Below are 16,425 nucleotides of genomic sequence, written 5' to 3'. Positions count from 1 at the left end.
AATAGGATGTGAGTTCCATAACAATTTATTCCATATTATATATAAATGAAGAGTAATGTTACTCGTCATCTTTTTAACTATCATCATCTAATCATTTTATGATGTGATATTTATAAATGATTGAAAACTATTTATTCTATTTTATGAGTGGGCCTATTATTGTTGATTTGATATTATCTTGATTTTAAAATCACTTTGATTTAATATTATATTGATTTTATTTTCAGAATATTTAAGATATTTATCTTATTTTATCTCAATGTAATTTTCTTATAAATAGAGATATATGCTTTACATTCAGTAATAATTGAGAAAGTAAAGATGTAACTCTCAAAATCTCTCTTTCTCTTTCTCTCTTCTTCATCTTTTTTTAATATTATATTTTATTTTTTGTCAATTATTTAATATCACATCAATAAATGTTGAGACGATAACGATAAAAAAATATGATAAATATTAATATTTTCATAGAAGAATGTTAGGAATGAACCCATTAATGTAATAAAAAAAAATACGGAGTGAATTATAAAATGAAGGTTCTATTTTGTCTGTTCTATTCGCATTAAATGTATACAGGGAATTACGTGCAAACAAATGGCAAAAGTTCAATACCTTCAATCATTTTCTTTTCCTTTTCTGGTCTGGCCCTGTTTTTAGTACTAAAAAAGAGTAGTAATCATTAAATCTAATAGGATCGTTCTCGCAATTAATTTGTGTATATATATATATATTTTTTTAAAAACGACCTTATTCAACAGCACAAATGAATCCGTTAATAATATCATATATAAAATGTACTTTTGTTAAATCGCGAGGGTATCTCAGTAATTCTAGCATCGGTAGCATTCCCGTTCCCGTCGTCTAAAGAGATGATTCGGATTAGAATATCCAATGGTGTTAGTTAATCATTCCACGATGTAGCGTCCATTTTAGGCGGGGAAAGGGGGCACAATCACGCAAGCATCCACGTGTCATCAACTAAATGATTGGTTAGATTTGTTTTATAATAAAATTAATTTTATAATTTAATAAATAATATTAAGCTATGTCAATTTGTGAGATTATTTTTATGAAATTATTTTATGGTTAAAGTATCTCTATAAATTAATATCCATTTTTAGATTCTCTTATATATATATATTTGTCTAATTTATTTGTTTTCCTTCTTAATTAATTGCCAAGCCTAAACTCGTTTCTGAATTTCCTTTTTTTTTTTTTTTTTGGGTTCTGGGTCAAAAATATTTTGGTGATATAGATTATGAAGAAAGAAAAAGCCAGTTGTTGCAGTAATAGGAGGGGAAAAAGCGTTCTTTTTGGGCTTGACTCTAGGCTTTAAGATTTATGAAGTTGCCATAAAATAATGCCTTTGTCACGAGAATCACGGAGAGGTAAAAGGGGATTTTGATTCTTTGTGTGGGACTGAAAGTAAACGATTCTTCTTATGGGATGTAAAGTTATTGGGCACTGTAATTCGGGACCCATTTTGTGTCCCGAATAAGCATTTTATTTTTTTTGTTTTTTTATTTTTTTTTATGTATTTTTATAATCATCATAAATATTTTTAAAAAAATAAAAAAATTACAATATCATTAAAAAATATATTTTTAATCATTCAATAAAAAAAAAACATTCGGGACATACTTTGGGTCCCGAATTCGGGACCCAAAGCATTTCCCAAAGTTATTACGAAGATATATTTTGTATGAGAGGTTTTTGAGAAATGACATTTAAGTGGGTAAATATAAAAATTTATTAATAGTTATTTCCTTAATTATTAAGTAAAAATATTAAAATAGGAGGACAAACTTAGATGGCATAGTCTTATTGTCCTTTGAAAAATATGAGTAAATATGAAACTCATATGGAAAATATGATCACTCTTTTTTAAAAGAAATATGTTGTGTTTGTATAACTCATAACTGTATCTAATATTTATTGAAATTTTTATAGAACTGTGTTTCGAAAAATAGAAGTTGAACTTAAAATTATAACAAATTTTATTTCCAAGTTGGTGTATAGAATATTTAATAAGTGTTCCCCTACTCAAAACTAAGAGGGGGTTTTCTAAAAATCCCCGAAGCGATAGGACAAGGGGTGCATCGATAAAGATATTACAGTTAGTTGTTCAGGACAAGTGGCATCCGTGCCGCTTTCCCTCATCCCACTCGTCTAGCCCTCATATTATTTAATCACATCTCATCGTTATAATCTTTTTCAAATTTTTACATAAAAATATAATAAATAATTTAATTTTTTTAAATTTTAAAATAATAATAATATTAAAAAAATAATATTATAATAATATTTTATTCAATTTTAACTTTTATATAAAATTATGTCATTTTATGTCACATATCCAAATAGCCTTAATCATTGTTTGATGGTTATTCAATGGCATGCACATTCGAACATGGGAATTTCGTGGGATTTGCTGAAGGCAATAAATAAGATAATCTTTGTGGAAGTTGCTGTGACTTGTAATCACCGAAAAACTACTTTTGGGTCATGTGAAGTTCGGTGGTGTCGTTAGTATGGACCCGCAAATCACGTGTTCGACATAATGTTCACACCTAAACCATTGATGAATGCATGGGATAACCAGTTCCATCACAGCATAATACCCAATTTGCACCAACATAATTCATTCCATCTTTAAAAAGAAAACAAAAAGTAGATTCTCAGAGAGAGTTCTCAACTGCTCTGCACCAAGCTAATCATACCAAGTTACCACCCATGGATATGGTAGGGACGGTGTTTTAAGCACTTTGACTACAGTGCTAGGGAGTAAGACATGGGCTTAAAAGAAAGTAAAGATGGTGGCTGAAAAGTCAAAGCAATATTGCTGTTAGCAGGTCATGTCTGCAGACCTGGTTATAATAATGCAAGATACGTTCTTAATTTCATTTTAGAAAAGAGAGGAAATTTTCATAGTAGTTGGGTAGCTAGCAGCTGGCAGAGCTGGCAGTGAGTTGGTCACGACTCATGAACAATAAAACGAAAACCATCACTATCAAGGAGAGGTACCTGGAAATGATTATTACAGGTATCGAAGAAGGCAGCTAGCTTGGGAATGAAGCATGACTTGTTGTATTACCATTACCATTACCTATCTATTTTACTTCCTCGCTACAAGCACTTGTAATTAATGAAGTTTGGGTCGATAATTGTAAATGTAATTTTTTTTATATTTTTTAAAAAAATATCAATTCATTAATAATTACTTTCTTAATAATTAAATAAAAAATAATAATCATATATTTTATCGGTAAAAATCCTCACTTGAATTAGCATTTTTCCTTTGAAGTTTCGACCGATTACTGTTTATTACAAATGCCAGCTCATTATACACGTTTGGTTTTCCAAGGTGTGACCTCATCAGTACTTGACGAAGGAAAATATCCCTTTCAATGGAAAATGATAAAATAACTACCTCTTTACATTTTTCTACGACCTTCTAATAAATAATATTTTTAAAAAAAGTTTTAAAAAAATATTATTTTAATGATAAATGGTAAATAAATTGTAATACAGCTATACCGTATATGTATATAGGTTGAACTTTATTTAACAACTCAGGTTCCGACTCATTTTTAAATTTAGTTGAGTTCAATTGAGTTGGGTTAAATTTTAACATGAATCTAATATTTAAATATTTAATTTTTAAATTATTAAATTCATTTTAATTTAAAATATTCTTATATATAGAATCTATAATATTTTTTAACTTAAAATATTTTTATATATAAGATCTACAATTTTTTTAAATTTTTAATAAAAAAATATTAAATTTATCTTAATATCTAAATATATTTTAAATTTAATTTTTATATAATTTTTTTTATTATTTAACTCACTATTATTTATAAACAAATTATCTCAACGTGGAAACGAAGCCATATAATAATCGTAAAAGCAACGCAGTTTAGCAAGTTGCAATTCGATTACAAGAAAACCCACTTTGGACGTTGTGGCAGGAAGGAGGACACCTCTTTTCAAACTTCATTAGGCCTCCAAAAAGAACAAGAAATAGAAGAAAGCCCACTTTCGAGGATTGGGGTTACCCACCCATTCATAGATTCCAATGCCGGGCCCTTTAACTGAATAATTATGATTGAAAAGTTATATTTGTAAGCAAGTTATATTATATACATTCAATTATATATATTCTTTATATATTTTATTAATATAATTAGTTAAAAATTAAAATAATTATTTTATATTAAAAAAATAATACATTCAATCATATTAATAAAGTATATAAAGAGTACTAAAAAATGACAGCACATAAAATTTTTATTTACAAGCATGTGTGTAAAACACACCCTCTATGTTGTTGATATAAAAAAATTGATTTGCAAGAGAAGTTTTCTTTTCTTTTTAAAGAAAAAAAAAAAGAGGCGGGGTCACCTGTCCAAGAGTGACCTCTCCCCACATATATTAAAGATCCTCACTTATGGCAGAAGAAAACCTTAACAACCAACATTATCAACTCGTAAAGAAACTTTACCCAACAAACAAATAAAAAAACCCAAAATACCTCATCTATACAATTCTTATCAAATTCATATAGCCGGTAGACCCGCCTTATCTACACGAAAAATTCCTTTTAAAAGAGCTGGCAACTCGATCGATTCCATCCAAAGACAAGAAATTCCATCGGTACCCAACTTTGCCAAGCCATCAACCATCACATTCCCTTCTTTAAAAATATGCTGAACTATATACCTTATCAAGCGTAACATTAACATTATCTCCTTCCAAAAATTTTTCAAATACCAAATACTACGCTTACTTTCTCGCAACCAATTTACTAAGGTATGATGGAGTTGGTGGTTGACATGGTTGAGGTGTTTGAGTCAGCTGACATAGGATCGAGAGAGACGTAAGTAAGAGGAAATTATTTGATGCCATAAAGAGATAAATCTGAAAATATCAGTTCTATAATATCGTATAGTGATGATCGTGTATTGTGTATATATCATAGTTTGTTATAAGAGTTTGATAAGATAAATATTGAAAGATAAAGTAGTTTCACAAGCTTAGGAGTTTGATAAGATAAATATTGAAAGATAAAGTAGTTTTACAAGATTAGGATAAGGTTAAGAGGATAAGCTCGGTAGTGATGAAGAAACGATGGACTTTGACCGTTCAATAGCTTTGACCCAAAGAGAGGAAGGAAAAAAAAACTCTAATTTTCAATTTTGGCTGCGAGCTTGATGCCGAGCTTTGTGATCCACGATTCCACTGGGTGCAGTCCTCATCTATCGTCAACTTCAAAAAAAAAAAAAAAAAAAAAGCCAACAGCGTTCATTACACTGGTTTTGCCACATCTACAGATCAAATGTATGTCTGCAGGTTTTTCTCGGTTTAGCAGTCTAAACTGGTACCTGCTTGTTATGTCTTCCAAGGTGCTCGTAAACACTCAACCATCCTCATCGCTAGCAAGGTCTTGCTACTTCAATATGAAACAACTCGTTCTGTACCATAATTGCTGCCCATTAATGAATTGCAAAGCAAGAAACCTTTTCTTTCCTTGGCTTTTATGTTTCTTTCTCCTAGTGATCAGCCCTTCTTGTTCCGACACGGACACATTAGCACAAGGCCAAGAGCTCAAAGATGGGGATCATTTGTTTTCAGCTTCCGGTATTTTCAGGCTAGGATTCTTCAAGCCTGGCCATGCTAATACTTCTTACTTGGGAATATGGCACAACACAAACAACGAGAAGGCTGTCTGGGTTGCCAACCGAGACACACCAATCTTCGGCAACTCAGGAACTCTTCGAGTTGACGATCATGGTAACTTGAAACTCTCGTACAGCGAAGGAGATTCCATTGTCCTATATTCAGTTCAAGCAGCAAGTAACACTAGTGCCATACTGCTAGATACCGGGAATTTTGTGCTACGTGAATTGAACCCAGATGGATCCATAAAGCAGGAACTGTGGCAAAGCTTTAATTCTCCTAGCGACACACTTCTGCCAAACATGAAGCTGGGAATCGACAAAAAATCTGGGCTGAGTTGGTCTCTAACATCATGGATAAGCGATGAGGTGCCTGCGTTGGGGTCCTTTACCCTTGGCATGGACCCCAACGGTAGGAATCAAATGGCAATCTGGTGGAGAGGGAACATTTACTGGAATAGCGGACCTTGGGAAAACAGCCTTGTCAAGATATTCGGCAAGTTCGACGACTACAGATTTAGCTACATTTCCAACGAGAATGAAACGTATTTCACTTATGCTGTTAGCAAAGACATTACCATTTTCCCGAGGCTGACTTTAAATGAAAAAGGTGAGATTTTGGTTTTCCTGCCGGATTCCATGATTCCACAAGTGTCGTGCAGTACTTCTGCCCCTTCCTTGAGAGCTGGTTGTGTTGAACAAAAGCTTCCCAAGTGCAGAAGCCCTCAGGACAAGTTTGTGTACAAAATGGGTTTGATGTCTACAGAAGGATTTGCATTCGGCAAAAGTGACAACCTGAGTCTTTCTGATTGCCGGGCACTGTGCTTGAAGAATTGCTCTTGTGTCGCCTATACTTCTACAAACGATGATGGTACTGGCTGTGAGATATGGAGCAAAGATTCAAGTTTTACAGAGCAATACAGGAAGGAACTAAGAAGCATTTTCATCATTGACACCAAAAGTGAGTGTTTATGGTAATTTTTTTTTTCTCGGCAAATATGAATTATTTTATAAGATTTTTTTCTTTATTTTATATTTTAACACTGCATGGTTAGATGCTTCATTTATCAGGCGGTTCATCATTTTGCACTGACCAGCATTTTCTATCCCTACCAAACTTGAGGAAAACAAATATGTTTTCAGAACTCAATTTCAATACTAACACAATCTCGTCAAACAAATATGTTTTCAGAACTCAATTTCAATACTAACACAATCTCGTCGCAACTTCTCAATGAATCGCAATTTATCTTATATTATATCTTAATACTTTTGAATAAATATGGGGTTGAATTCACATAATTTGCAATGGAAATTCAAACGCTGCATTTCATGTTTTAAAAACTCACACGAGCACAAGCAGCTGTAAGCCTGTAAGCGACGACGAGGCATACTGCATATGGCTTACGAGCACATCTTTTTCATTCACCAATATGGCTCAAGAATGCATCTCGCATAGTCGCATGTAAGACAGAATCTTGAGGAGTCACGGAGAAAGCAATCTTGATTTCTAGGCATGAGAAGTCCATGCATTTTATAAAGCAACAATGATTTTTTTCAAAAAAAAAAAGGAAGTGAAGATGAAACAAAGAATATGTTTGCTCTCATGACAGATAAAATTGTTTTTGAATGCAGTAAGAATCTGGTGGATATGGATGATAATTGTGTGTGGAGGAGCTAGCACTTTTCCCCTGTTGTTCTCTGTGTGCTATGTAATCTGGAGGAAGAAGAAAGAAGAAGCAAACCGCTCAGAAAAGATGAAGCAAGCAATGCTGTTACGTGAACTTGGAGGTAATGCAATGTCTTACACTTTAACTGGCAAATTAAAGAAACGCTGGAGAGATCAGAAGGCGGGTCCGGAGTTGCAGATATTCAGCTATGAGAGCATTTCTGATGCTACAGACAATTTCTCCACCGCAAACAAGTTAGGAGAGGGCGGCTTCGGACCAGTTTATAAGGTAATTTCTTGATAATTAAATTGATGATTGTGTAATTGATTTACTGAAAAACAAATTGGATACGATCTATCTCAGGGAAAACTGCTTGATGGGCAAGAAATAGCAATTAAGAGACTTTCAAGAAGTTCGGGACAAGGGCTGGTGGAATTCAAGAACGAGGCTATACTCATTGCCAAACTCCAGCACACTAATCTTGTGAGGATTTTAGGGTTCTGCATTCAAGGAGGAGAAAAAATATTAATTTACGAGTACATGCCTAACAAAAGCTTAGATTTCTTCCTTTTTGGTAGGCTATATTCAGATCTTTGCTCGTTTGCATATGAATTCATTATGTCTGCTTTTGTAGTCTTTCGCTTATGTTTCTTTGCGAAATCATCACTTGTTTAAAAAATTTAAACGGATAATAAAAGGTAAATTTAATTATTTATTTTATATCTTAACACTCTTCCTTATGTGTGGATCAAATTTTTCATCAATAGATAATTCAACATATAGAATATTTAATTAAATGAGATAGAGCGTGGAGTTAGGATTCAAATTCAATACCTCTATTCTGATATCATATAAAATCATCACTTATCTTAAAATCTTAAAATGAGAGATAAATCTTATTATTTATTTTTTATCTTCACTGCATGTTACTTTTTACTTTGCGACAGATTCCTCGAGAAAGAATTTACTAAACTGGAAGAAACGCCTTGGCATCATTGAAGGGATTGGTCAAGGACTTGTTTATCTCCATAAATATTCCAGATTGAGAGTAATTCACCGAGATCTAAAAGCAAGCAACATTTTACTCGATAAAGAGATGAATCCAAAAATATCTGATTTTGGTATGGCTAGAATATTTGGATTGAATGGGTCTGAAGAAAAGACAAATCGAGTTGTTGGAACTCTGTAAGTATAAATTACACCTCTAACCAAGTAATAAAATCTGTTTTATTTATTTATTTTTTTTTTTGGTTAATGTTTTTGTGTGTAAACATGAGAAAGCATTCCATTCTTAAGTACTGAAACCCTCTATTCAATTATCACTTCAGTGGTTATATGTCTCCAGAATATGCCATGAAAGGCATAGTGTCATTCAAAACTGATGTGTTTAGCTTCGGAGTCATCCTACTAGAGATTGTGAGTGGGAAGAAGAATATCAGCCGAAGTGTTTCTGAGCATTCACTCCTTATAGAATATGTAAGTTCTATTAGTTTTTTTAATAAATAATTCTGGGGTTTTTCCCTAAACAGTAAAAAATTCTGTTGATATATGCAACTGGAGAATGTTACAGGCATGGCAGCTGTGGAATGAAGGCAGAGCTTTGGAGATAGTGGACTCGACAATGGACGAACCATGCCATCCTGATGAAGCACTAAGATGCATTCATGCTGGTCTATTGTGTGTACAAGAACATGCAGCCGATAGGCCAACCATGTCAGAGGTTGTTTCTATGCTTTCAAAAGAAAATGTCCGACTACCTGCGCCTAAGCAACCGGCGTTTATTGATGCCGGTGAGGAAGTGCCAGAGTGTACCGACGACAAGCTAAATAATTGTTCCATAAATGATGTAACGATTTCTGAGATAGATGTCAGATAAATACACCAATATTGGTGTATGTTGTTGTATAGTTGGGTGGTTGATTTTTTTGAATTACTCGTACTCGGTTTGAAAATGTTGTCAGTACTTTTTTTCCTTTTGGTGTTTACACAGTACAATGAGAGATTCAAATATGAGCTTTTTGTCCATAACTATTTCATCCCAATCATTCGATTTATTCTTGAAACTCTTATAAATGTTTATAACATCTTGGAATTGGTTCAAGCTTGCATTGAAGTTGTCAGAGACGGTAGAGGTTCATTGCTCATGCAGAACAGGGATATGTTTTTTTTTTTTTTTTTTGAAATCATATTGAGCCTGTAAAGGCAGAGATCGATGAATGCAACCCAGATGTTCATTCAAATTATCCATTTCAGAGAAAGAAGCAAGGTCAGACCATATTTCTTTGACCAATAATGTTGTTAGGTCAAGGGAAGGTTGCAGCCACCTCAAAACCATATTCCAAAGAACTAGTAAGTGGTATAGTTGGAGTTTCATCGAATGAACACCTCATCCATGTTTTTCCGCCATGCATACAAGAAAGTCCAAAGGATAAAATTAAATATAAAATTATAGGCTTTAATGTGATCCTTACTCGTCGAATTTGTTAGAAAGAGTCCAATTTTCCAAGATAAATTTAATGGGGACAAAGAAGCATATCTGGTCTTTGAATCCAAGGGCACCAGAGCAACCCAAGGACTTTTAGGAAAAGAAAAAGATTTAAAAAAGATTTATAATATTTTTTTTTCTTAGATTTTTCAATTTCTGGGTTTGATCTTCCATTCAATTATGTGGCTGAATTGTCAAGGTTTATCCTCCAATGTAGGCAATATACGGCCTTAGTCAAGTCATCTCAGCTTCTAGAGATTGGCAGTTGATATACAAAAAATATTAATTTCATACCTCAACAGTGACGTTAATAGAGCCAACGATTGGCAATTAATCACGATTTTCATCAACGCATTTGCCATCTGAAAAATTCTCCACCGATGCCGATCCAAGGAAGAGACCTTATCATCTTCTTGAGTCTGTTTTATTTCTTCCTTATTCGACAAAGTCATTCCGACACAGATATATTGGCACAGGGCCAGAAGCTTAGAGATGGGGAGCACCTGGTCTCAGCTGATGAGACATTCAGGTTGGAATTTTTCAGTCCAGGCAATTCAAGAAACCGGTATGTGGGAATTCTGTACAACATAGATGATGACAGAGTCGAGTTTGTTGCCAACAAAAAGGTGGTGTGGGTTGCTAACCGAGACAATCCAATTGCTCACAACTCTGGTGTTCTTATGGTTGATGAATCTGGCAGGTTGATCATTTCACACAGTGGAGGCAGTAATATTCTTGTGTCAAATTTTGTTGAAGCAGCAAAGAATGCTAGCGCCATGCTGCTGGATTCAGGCAACTTTGTATTGAGAGAGCGATATTCAGATGGATCATTCAGTGAGCAGGTTTTGTGGCAAAGTTTTGATTACCCTACAGATACGATTTTGCCTGGCATGAAACTAGGATTGAAAATGAAAACTACGCAAATTTGGTCACTAACTTCATGGATAAGCGAAAACAGCCCTGCCAAAGGTTCTTTCACCCTCACTACTGGTTACAACATGGATGGTACAAGTCAGTTGGTCATTTGGTTTGAAGGGAACCTCTACTGGACTAGCGGGAATTGGCAAAACGGCCATTTTGAGTTTTTGAAATTCAATAGCAGTATCTATAATTTTAGCTGCATCTCCAATGAAGATGAAAGATATTTCGTATATTCATCCTATAAAAATCGTAGTATATCAGGATTTATGATAGATCCCATAGGTGAAATACTAGAGATATCAGGGCAGGCACCTTTTGGTGCCGGTGCCGGTGCTTGTTCCTATAAATACAGTCCCGGCTGTATAAAACAACAATTCCCCGACTGCAGGAAGGCTGATAATCGGTTTGAGCGAAGAAAAGGTGCCATGTCTGGTGAAGGATACCAGTTTGATGGAAATTACAACTCGAGTCTATTCAATTGTCAGGTAAAGTGCTTGAATAATTGTTCTTGCATTGCTTATGCCTACACGGATTACAACCAAACTAGCTGTACAATTTGGATCAAGGGAATGGATTTCAAAGAAAGCAATTATTCTTATAGCAGGGAGATCTATGTTCTAACACCAGAAAAAGGTAAGTTTACCTCATCTGTGACAATCGTTCAGGGTTCACTGTAAACATAGACAAGAAATACGGAAGCCTTCCCTAATAACTTAATTATTATCTAGAAAACAACCCTACTCAAAACACACACAAGCACACACACGTTTTCTATATGCATATAGAATAATGGTGGCAACGATTATTTGTTACTGCAGCAAAGAGGTGGATATGGCTTGTGGCATCTGTGACTGGATTTGTAGCTTTAATGGTTCTGTACTTACTATACAATTCCATCCAAAGAAAAAGCAGAGAAAAAGGTAATCTTAAAAGAACTAATTAGAACTATGTCTGGAGGCGGTTGGTTAGTCATTAGTATATTACCAACCACTTTCAATTTGAAATTTTCCAATTTGATTGATAGGGGAGAGTGAAGCAGAGCAAGAAATCTTGCTATATGAGTTAGAAGCTAGTAGTAGTAGTAGCAGCACAACACAAGCTATCGATCCTAGGAAGAGAAAGAAACTCGCAGTTGGCAGGAAGAAGGGTGGAATGCTACAATTTTTCAGCTTTGAAAACATATCAACAGCCACAAGCAATTTTGCAACTTCAAGTAAGCTTGGAGAAGGTGGTTATGGACCCGTTTACAAGGTATCCTGCAGAGACCCTTTAAAATAAAATGATTCGAGAACTACTGATAAGTTGTTGTATTATAAGTAATTCGTTAGTTGTTTTTCAGGGAATATTACCTGATGGTCAAGAAGTTGCAATAAAGAGGCTCTCTAGAAATTCTAGACAAGGAGTAGAGGAATTCAAGAATGAACTTATGCTAATTGCCAAGCTGCAGCACACTAATCTCGTTAGACTTGTTGGGTGCTGCATTCAAAGAGAAGAGAAGATGCTGATATATGAGTACATGTCCAACAAAAGCTTGGATTTCTTTCTCTTCGGTTGACAAATTTTAATGCTTAAATTATTTCACTGGTTCTTTTTTTCGTTTAAAAGAAAAAAAAAAATATTGCAATACTCGTCCTAACATTCACAAATTACTTATAAACAGATCCTATGAAAAATAATTTATTAGATTGGACAAAATGCTTCAACATCATTCAAGGAATTGCTCAAGGACTTCTTTACCTTCATCAATTTTCAAGATTGAAAATAGTGCATAGAGATCTGAAAGCTAGTAACATCTTGCTTGATGCTGAGATGAACCCAAAGATATCTGATTTTGGCATGGCTAGAATATTTGGGAAAGATGAATCTGAAGCAAAGACAAAGAGAGTTGTTGGAACACAGTAAGTAAATAATTAGGTATGCTTGTCTATTCATGCATGCATATATCAGTCCCTAAAGACAGTTTTTGCTGAACTCTTATACAGTGGCTATATGTCTCCCGAGTATGTATTGAGGGGAACGTTTTCAGCAAAATCTGATGTATTCAGCTTAGGAGTATTACTGCTAGAAATTGTCAGTGGCAAGAGGAATAACAGTTTTTGTCATCCTGAAAAAGGCTCAAGCCTTGTAGGATATGTAAGTTCCAATTTTATGCGATCCTTTTACCTAGCTTACTATCTATGAGACAACTTCATATATGCTCAAAATGAAGCCTTGACATTGCTTCTTCCTTTTTTTCCAGGTATGGGAATTGTGGAGAGAAGGAAGATGCTTAGAGATTGCAGATCCAGCAATATTGGGCAATTCTCGTGATGCAAAGGAAGTTTTGAGGTGCATTCACGTAGGTCTTCTGTGCGTACAAGACAGTCCAACAGATAGGCCATCCATGTCGGATGTTGCTTCCATGCTCGCTAATTATTCTGTTTCTCTACCTCCACCAAAACAATCAGCATTTTACATCAACAGGAGTTTGCCAGAGAGCAAGTTGGAGAATTTTAATTCAAATAACGTATCAATTTCAGAGATGGAAGCCAGATGAAATGCCACTGATTCTTCATCAACGCAGCCACAAAAAAAGTCTTAAGAAATTTTAGAACCTGATATATAAGTTATTTGGATTTGTGTACGTTTGCAAAAGCTTATTTCAAGTCATTCTGGGCTTTTGTTATTTTGGATTAAAATGCACGGATGTTAGCTGATGATACATTCGATCAGGTTGGAATATTTTACTATTTTAGTACAGGCAAAGTTGTAATTAGCAAAATGCTGATGGATGTAAGCTGATGAACAGACTATATTAAGGAAGGAATTGGCAAAATTCAGATGGATATGCTAAGCAGGTTTTGTGGCAAAGTTTTTATAGAAACACCAATTTCTCCTCATAAAAGGTCTTAATAAAATTAGTGGGGTAACTCCTTATAAAATTTAAGATGAGTTTGTTCCTAAGTCGTGTGAGACTTCTCAACACGCCCGTTTATGTGTGGGCCAGTATTTCCATTCAATATAAAAACACTCATTTATCTCTATAAAATGTCTTAATAGGAAGAATGAGATAACTCCTTATAAAATCTAGGATGAGTTTATTTCTAAACTGAGTGGAACTTCTCAATAGTTTTGACTACCTAAACGATTGGCTTTTGCCTAGAATGAAACTAGGAGTACCGAACGTGAAAGCTCTGGATTTTTGGCCGCTAACTTGGTGGATAAGCGCGAAAACATCCCGGACAAAGGTTCTTTTACCCTCATGACCACTGCAAAGTTAAATTCATTGAAAATTTAATTATTAAATTATAAAATGTGATCATATTAGAATAGTTAAATTTTAAATATAGATATAGTCACTTTTAAAATTATTTTTAAATTTGAAAAGAATTATTCATTCATCAAATATATTTTATATTAATTATTTCTCTCTTCATTTTAAATGACAATTGAAAAAATATAATTAGAATACAATTAATAATTAATATATAATATTATGAATAGTAAAATATGATAAAATAAAATAAATTCATAATTTAAAATTTTAAAATTTTTTTAAAATTATTAATTACTCATTACTATATAATAAATAAATAGATAATCTAATGTGGAGATTTGATGTGAATAGTTAAAGTTAAATTTATCTTATATTATTTTATTGTCATATAATAAAAAAATAGTTATTTCAATATAAAAATTTATGTGAATATAATAGTTAAATATTAAATTCATCTTATATTTATTAAAAATATATTTTAATTTTAATTAATTCAATGAGAGTGCTCTTACAACATGGTACTTCTACACTACTTGTCTGTGATCATTTGGTGGAAAGGGATACGCCTACTGGACTAAGGAATCAGCAAAATGGAAAATCACGAATTTCTTGCTTGGCTTATGCTTACACTGATTACAACCAAAATTAATTTGGATCAAGGGGTGAATTTCGAAGAAAGTAATTATTTTTAGACAACGTTCCTTCCGAGCCCCGTCTGTATACAGAGATATTTTCGTGTCATTATTATAATTTTTTTAAATTAATATAAAATATAATAAATAATTTAATTTTTTAAATTTTAAAATAATAATATTAAAAAATAATATTTTAATTTTATTAAGTAAAATAAATATATACAAACAGCACGTAAACGTAGGAATAAAAAAATAAATAAAAAGACAAAAGCAAACTATACCCTTCTCTCTCTCTCTTTCTCCGTAAACTTTTCTTTCTAATTCGATTTCTTCTTTCTTGTCTCTCTTTCTCTTTTTTTTTTTTTTTTTAGATCAATTATTTTGTGGCTAGTTCTGTGTTTTTTATCCATGATTTTTGAATAAAACTATCTGTTAGATAAGTTATTTTTTTTTCCTTCTTCATACACTAACCCGTTATCCATTTACAGATTTTATCTAAGTCATATCTCTCTCTCTAAGTTTGAGTCGTTACACCATGGGAGCAAAAGATAGGTGCGGCTGTTCAGCTTCCTTTGTGAGTGCCTTCTCAGTTGCCTTATAAGCCAATGACTATCTCTCTGCTTTTTCTCTTACATAGATTCTGTTCTCTTGTATTTTTCCCAGCAGCCAAACGGTGAGACAAAATTTTGACTAGGTAGAAGCTAGAAAGAAAAGTAATCAAAGCAATTAGCTTCAACGTTTGTTTATTTTACACAAAACTTTTCCAAAAGTCACCCGTGTTTTTCCCTTTGAGATAGAGATTGTCAGGAGTGGAAGGGGGGACCTCCATGAAGTGAGGGTGCTCGAGCTGGACATCCTACATTCTTCCCATTATTCCTACTTTTATTTGTAAGATGTTGATTCAATGTGTATGGTTGTGGGTTAACAACTTAACACGAAAGCTTGAAAAAGAAGAAAGAAGAATAGTAATTGAAATTGAAATTTGTTTAAAATGGTGGGGGTCTCTAATCCCGTAGAGAAGAAGCCATCGGCTGAAAAAAAAGAAGGGAAGAGAAAGAGGGAGGAAGAAAGTGAAGGAAGAAAAAGAAGAGAGTGAGGCTCAAGCTATCAGATGATTGTATTTTGACTGCATACACCACCGACTGTATATAGAATTTTTTATAATATTTTATTTAATTTTTAAATTTTATTTAAAACTACGTCATCTTATTATCAAATCATTTGATTCAAATGGGGACAATAATAAAGGCAATCGATCACGAACGTAGCACGTGCAAGTCCCACCCCTTCCGTTTATATAATCCTATTCTCTCTTTCAGTATCCGTGGAGTCATAAATTTTTGCGTCAAAAGTTCAGGGCTCTCTCTGCCCGGCTCCGATTCAGCTGACGCATCCAGAGTCCAGACCAGACCGCAGTCCTAGATCGCAGTCATGTCGTCTAAGCAAGGTAGGGTCCCTTTCTTTGAAACCCTAGATTCGTTAGATTTGATTCTCAATTTATTTAAGGTCTCCGTGTCTTTTCTGTTAGTTAGGAGGAAAAAGCCCTCGATTTTGTTCGGTATTTTAACTGCTTTGTTTGAAAAATAAATTAGTGGTTTTTTGGGTTTTGTAGGTGGAAAGGCAAAGCCTTTGAAGCAACCCAAGTCCGACAAGAAAGAATACGACGAGGTACTATTTTCGATTTATTGAAATTTCACAGAATTATTTGTCAAGTCTTGTAAGTTTAATCCTTAAGCCATCTATTTAGTATGGAAATAATCCAACTTCGCTGAGATAG

General features: G+C 33.6%; 2 protein-coding genes and 1 long non-coding RNA gene across 6 annotated transcripts; all 3 read left to right on the top strand.

Annotated features, from left to right (window-relative positions):
- Positions 1–5,268: 5,268 nt before the first annotated feature.
- Positions 5,269–9,393, top strand: LOC109019827 (G-type lectin S-receptor-like serine/threonine-protein kinase CES101). 2 transcript variants are annotated; one of them, XR_002000830.2, is made up of 6 exons: positions 5,269–6,642; positions 7,317–7,639; positions 7,715–7,925; positions 8,299–8,536; positions 8,697–8,827; positions 8,922–9,021. XR_002000830.2 is itself a non-coding variant. In XM_019002202.2 (6 exons), exons 1-6 carry the CDS (start codon positions 5,346–5,348, stop codon positions 9,225–9,227), a joined length of 2,523 nt encoding a protein of 840 aa, XP_018857747.1. In that variant the 5' UTR covers positions 5,272–5,345; the 3' UTR covers positions 9,228–9,393. The 2 variants fall into 2 exon arrangements, 1 of the variants encoding a protein (XP_018857747.1); XM_019002202.2 differs by having other exon boundaries at positions 5,272–6,642; positions 8,680–8,827; positions 8,922–9,393.
- A 741-nt stretch (positions 9,394–10,134) lies between these two features.
- LOC109019826 (G-type lectin S-receptor-like serine/threonine-protein kinase CES101) lies at positions 10,135–13,562 on the top strand. 2 transcript variants are annotated; one of them, XM_019002201.2, is made up of 8 exons: positions 10,135–10,401; positions 10,537–11,390; positions 11,576–11,677; positions 11,782–12,008; positions 12,097–12,307; positions 12,418–12,655; positions 12,740–12,890; positions 12,997–13,562. In XM_019002201.2, exons 1-8 carry the CDS (start codon positions 10,217–10,219, stop codon positions 13,291–13,293), a joined length of 2,265 nt encoding a protein of 754 aa, XP_018857746.2. In that variant the 5' UTR covers positions 10,135–10,216; the 3' UTR covers positions 13,294–13,562. The 2 variants fall into 2 exon arrangements, with proteins under 2 accessions (XP_018857746.2, XP_018857745.2); XM_019002200.2 differs by having other exon boundaries at positions 10,135–11,390.
- A 1,506-nt stretch (positions 13,563–15,068) lies between these two features.
- Positions 15,069–16,100, top strand: LOC118349030. Of its 2 annotated transcripts, none has more exons than XR_004802012.1 (2): positions 15,069–15,222; positions 15,968–16,100. It is a non-coding gene; the product is annotated as an uncharacterized LOC118349030 (long non-coding RNA). The 2 variants fall into 2 exon arrangements; XR_004802013.1 differs by lacking the exon at positions 15,069–15,222 and adding an exon at positions 15,449–15,536.
- Positions 16,101–16,425: the final 325 nt, after the last annotated feature.

This window comes from Juglans regia, chromosome 7, assembly GCF_001411555.2.
Source record: "Juglans regia cultivar Chandler chromosome 7, Walnut 2.0, whole genome shotgun sequence".
NCBI lineage: Eukaryota > Viridiplantae > Streptophyta > Magnoliopsida > Fagales > Juglandaceae > Juglans > Juglans regia.
This window is presented reverse-complemented; position numbering and strand designations above follow the sequence as displayed.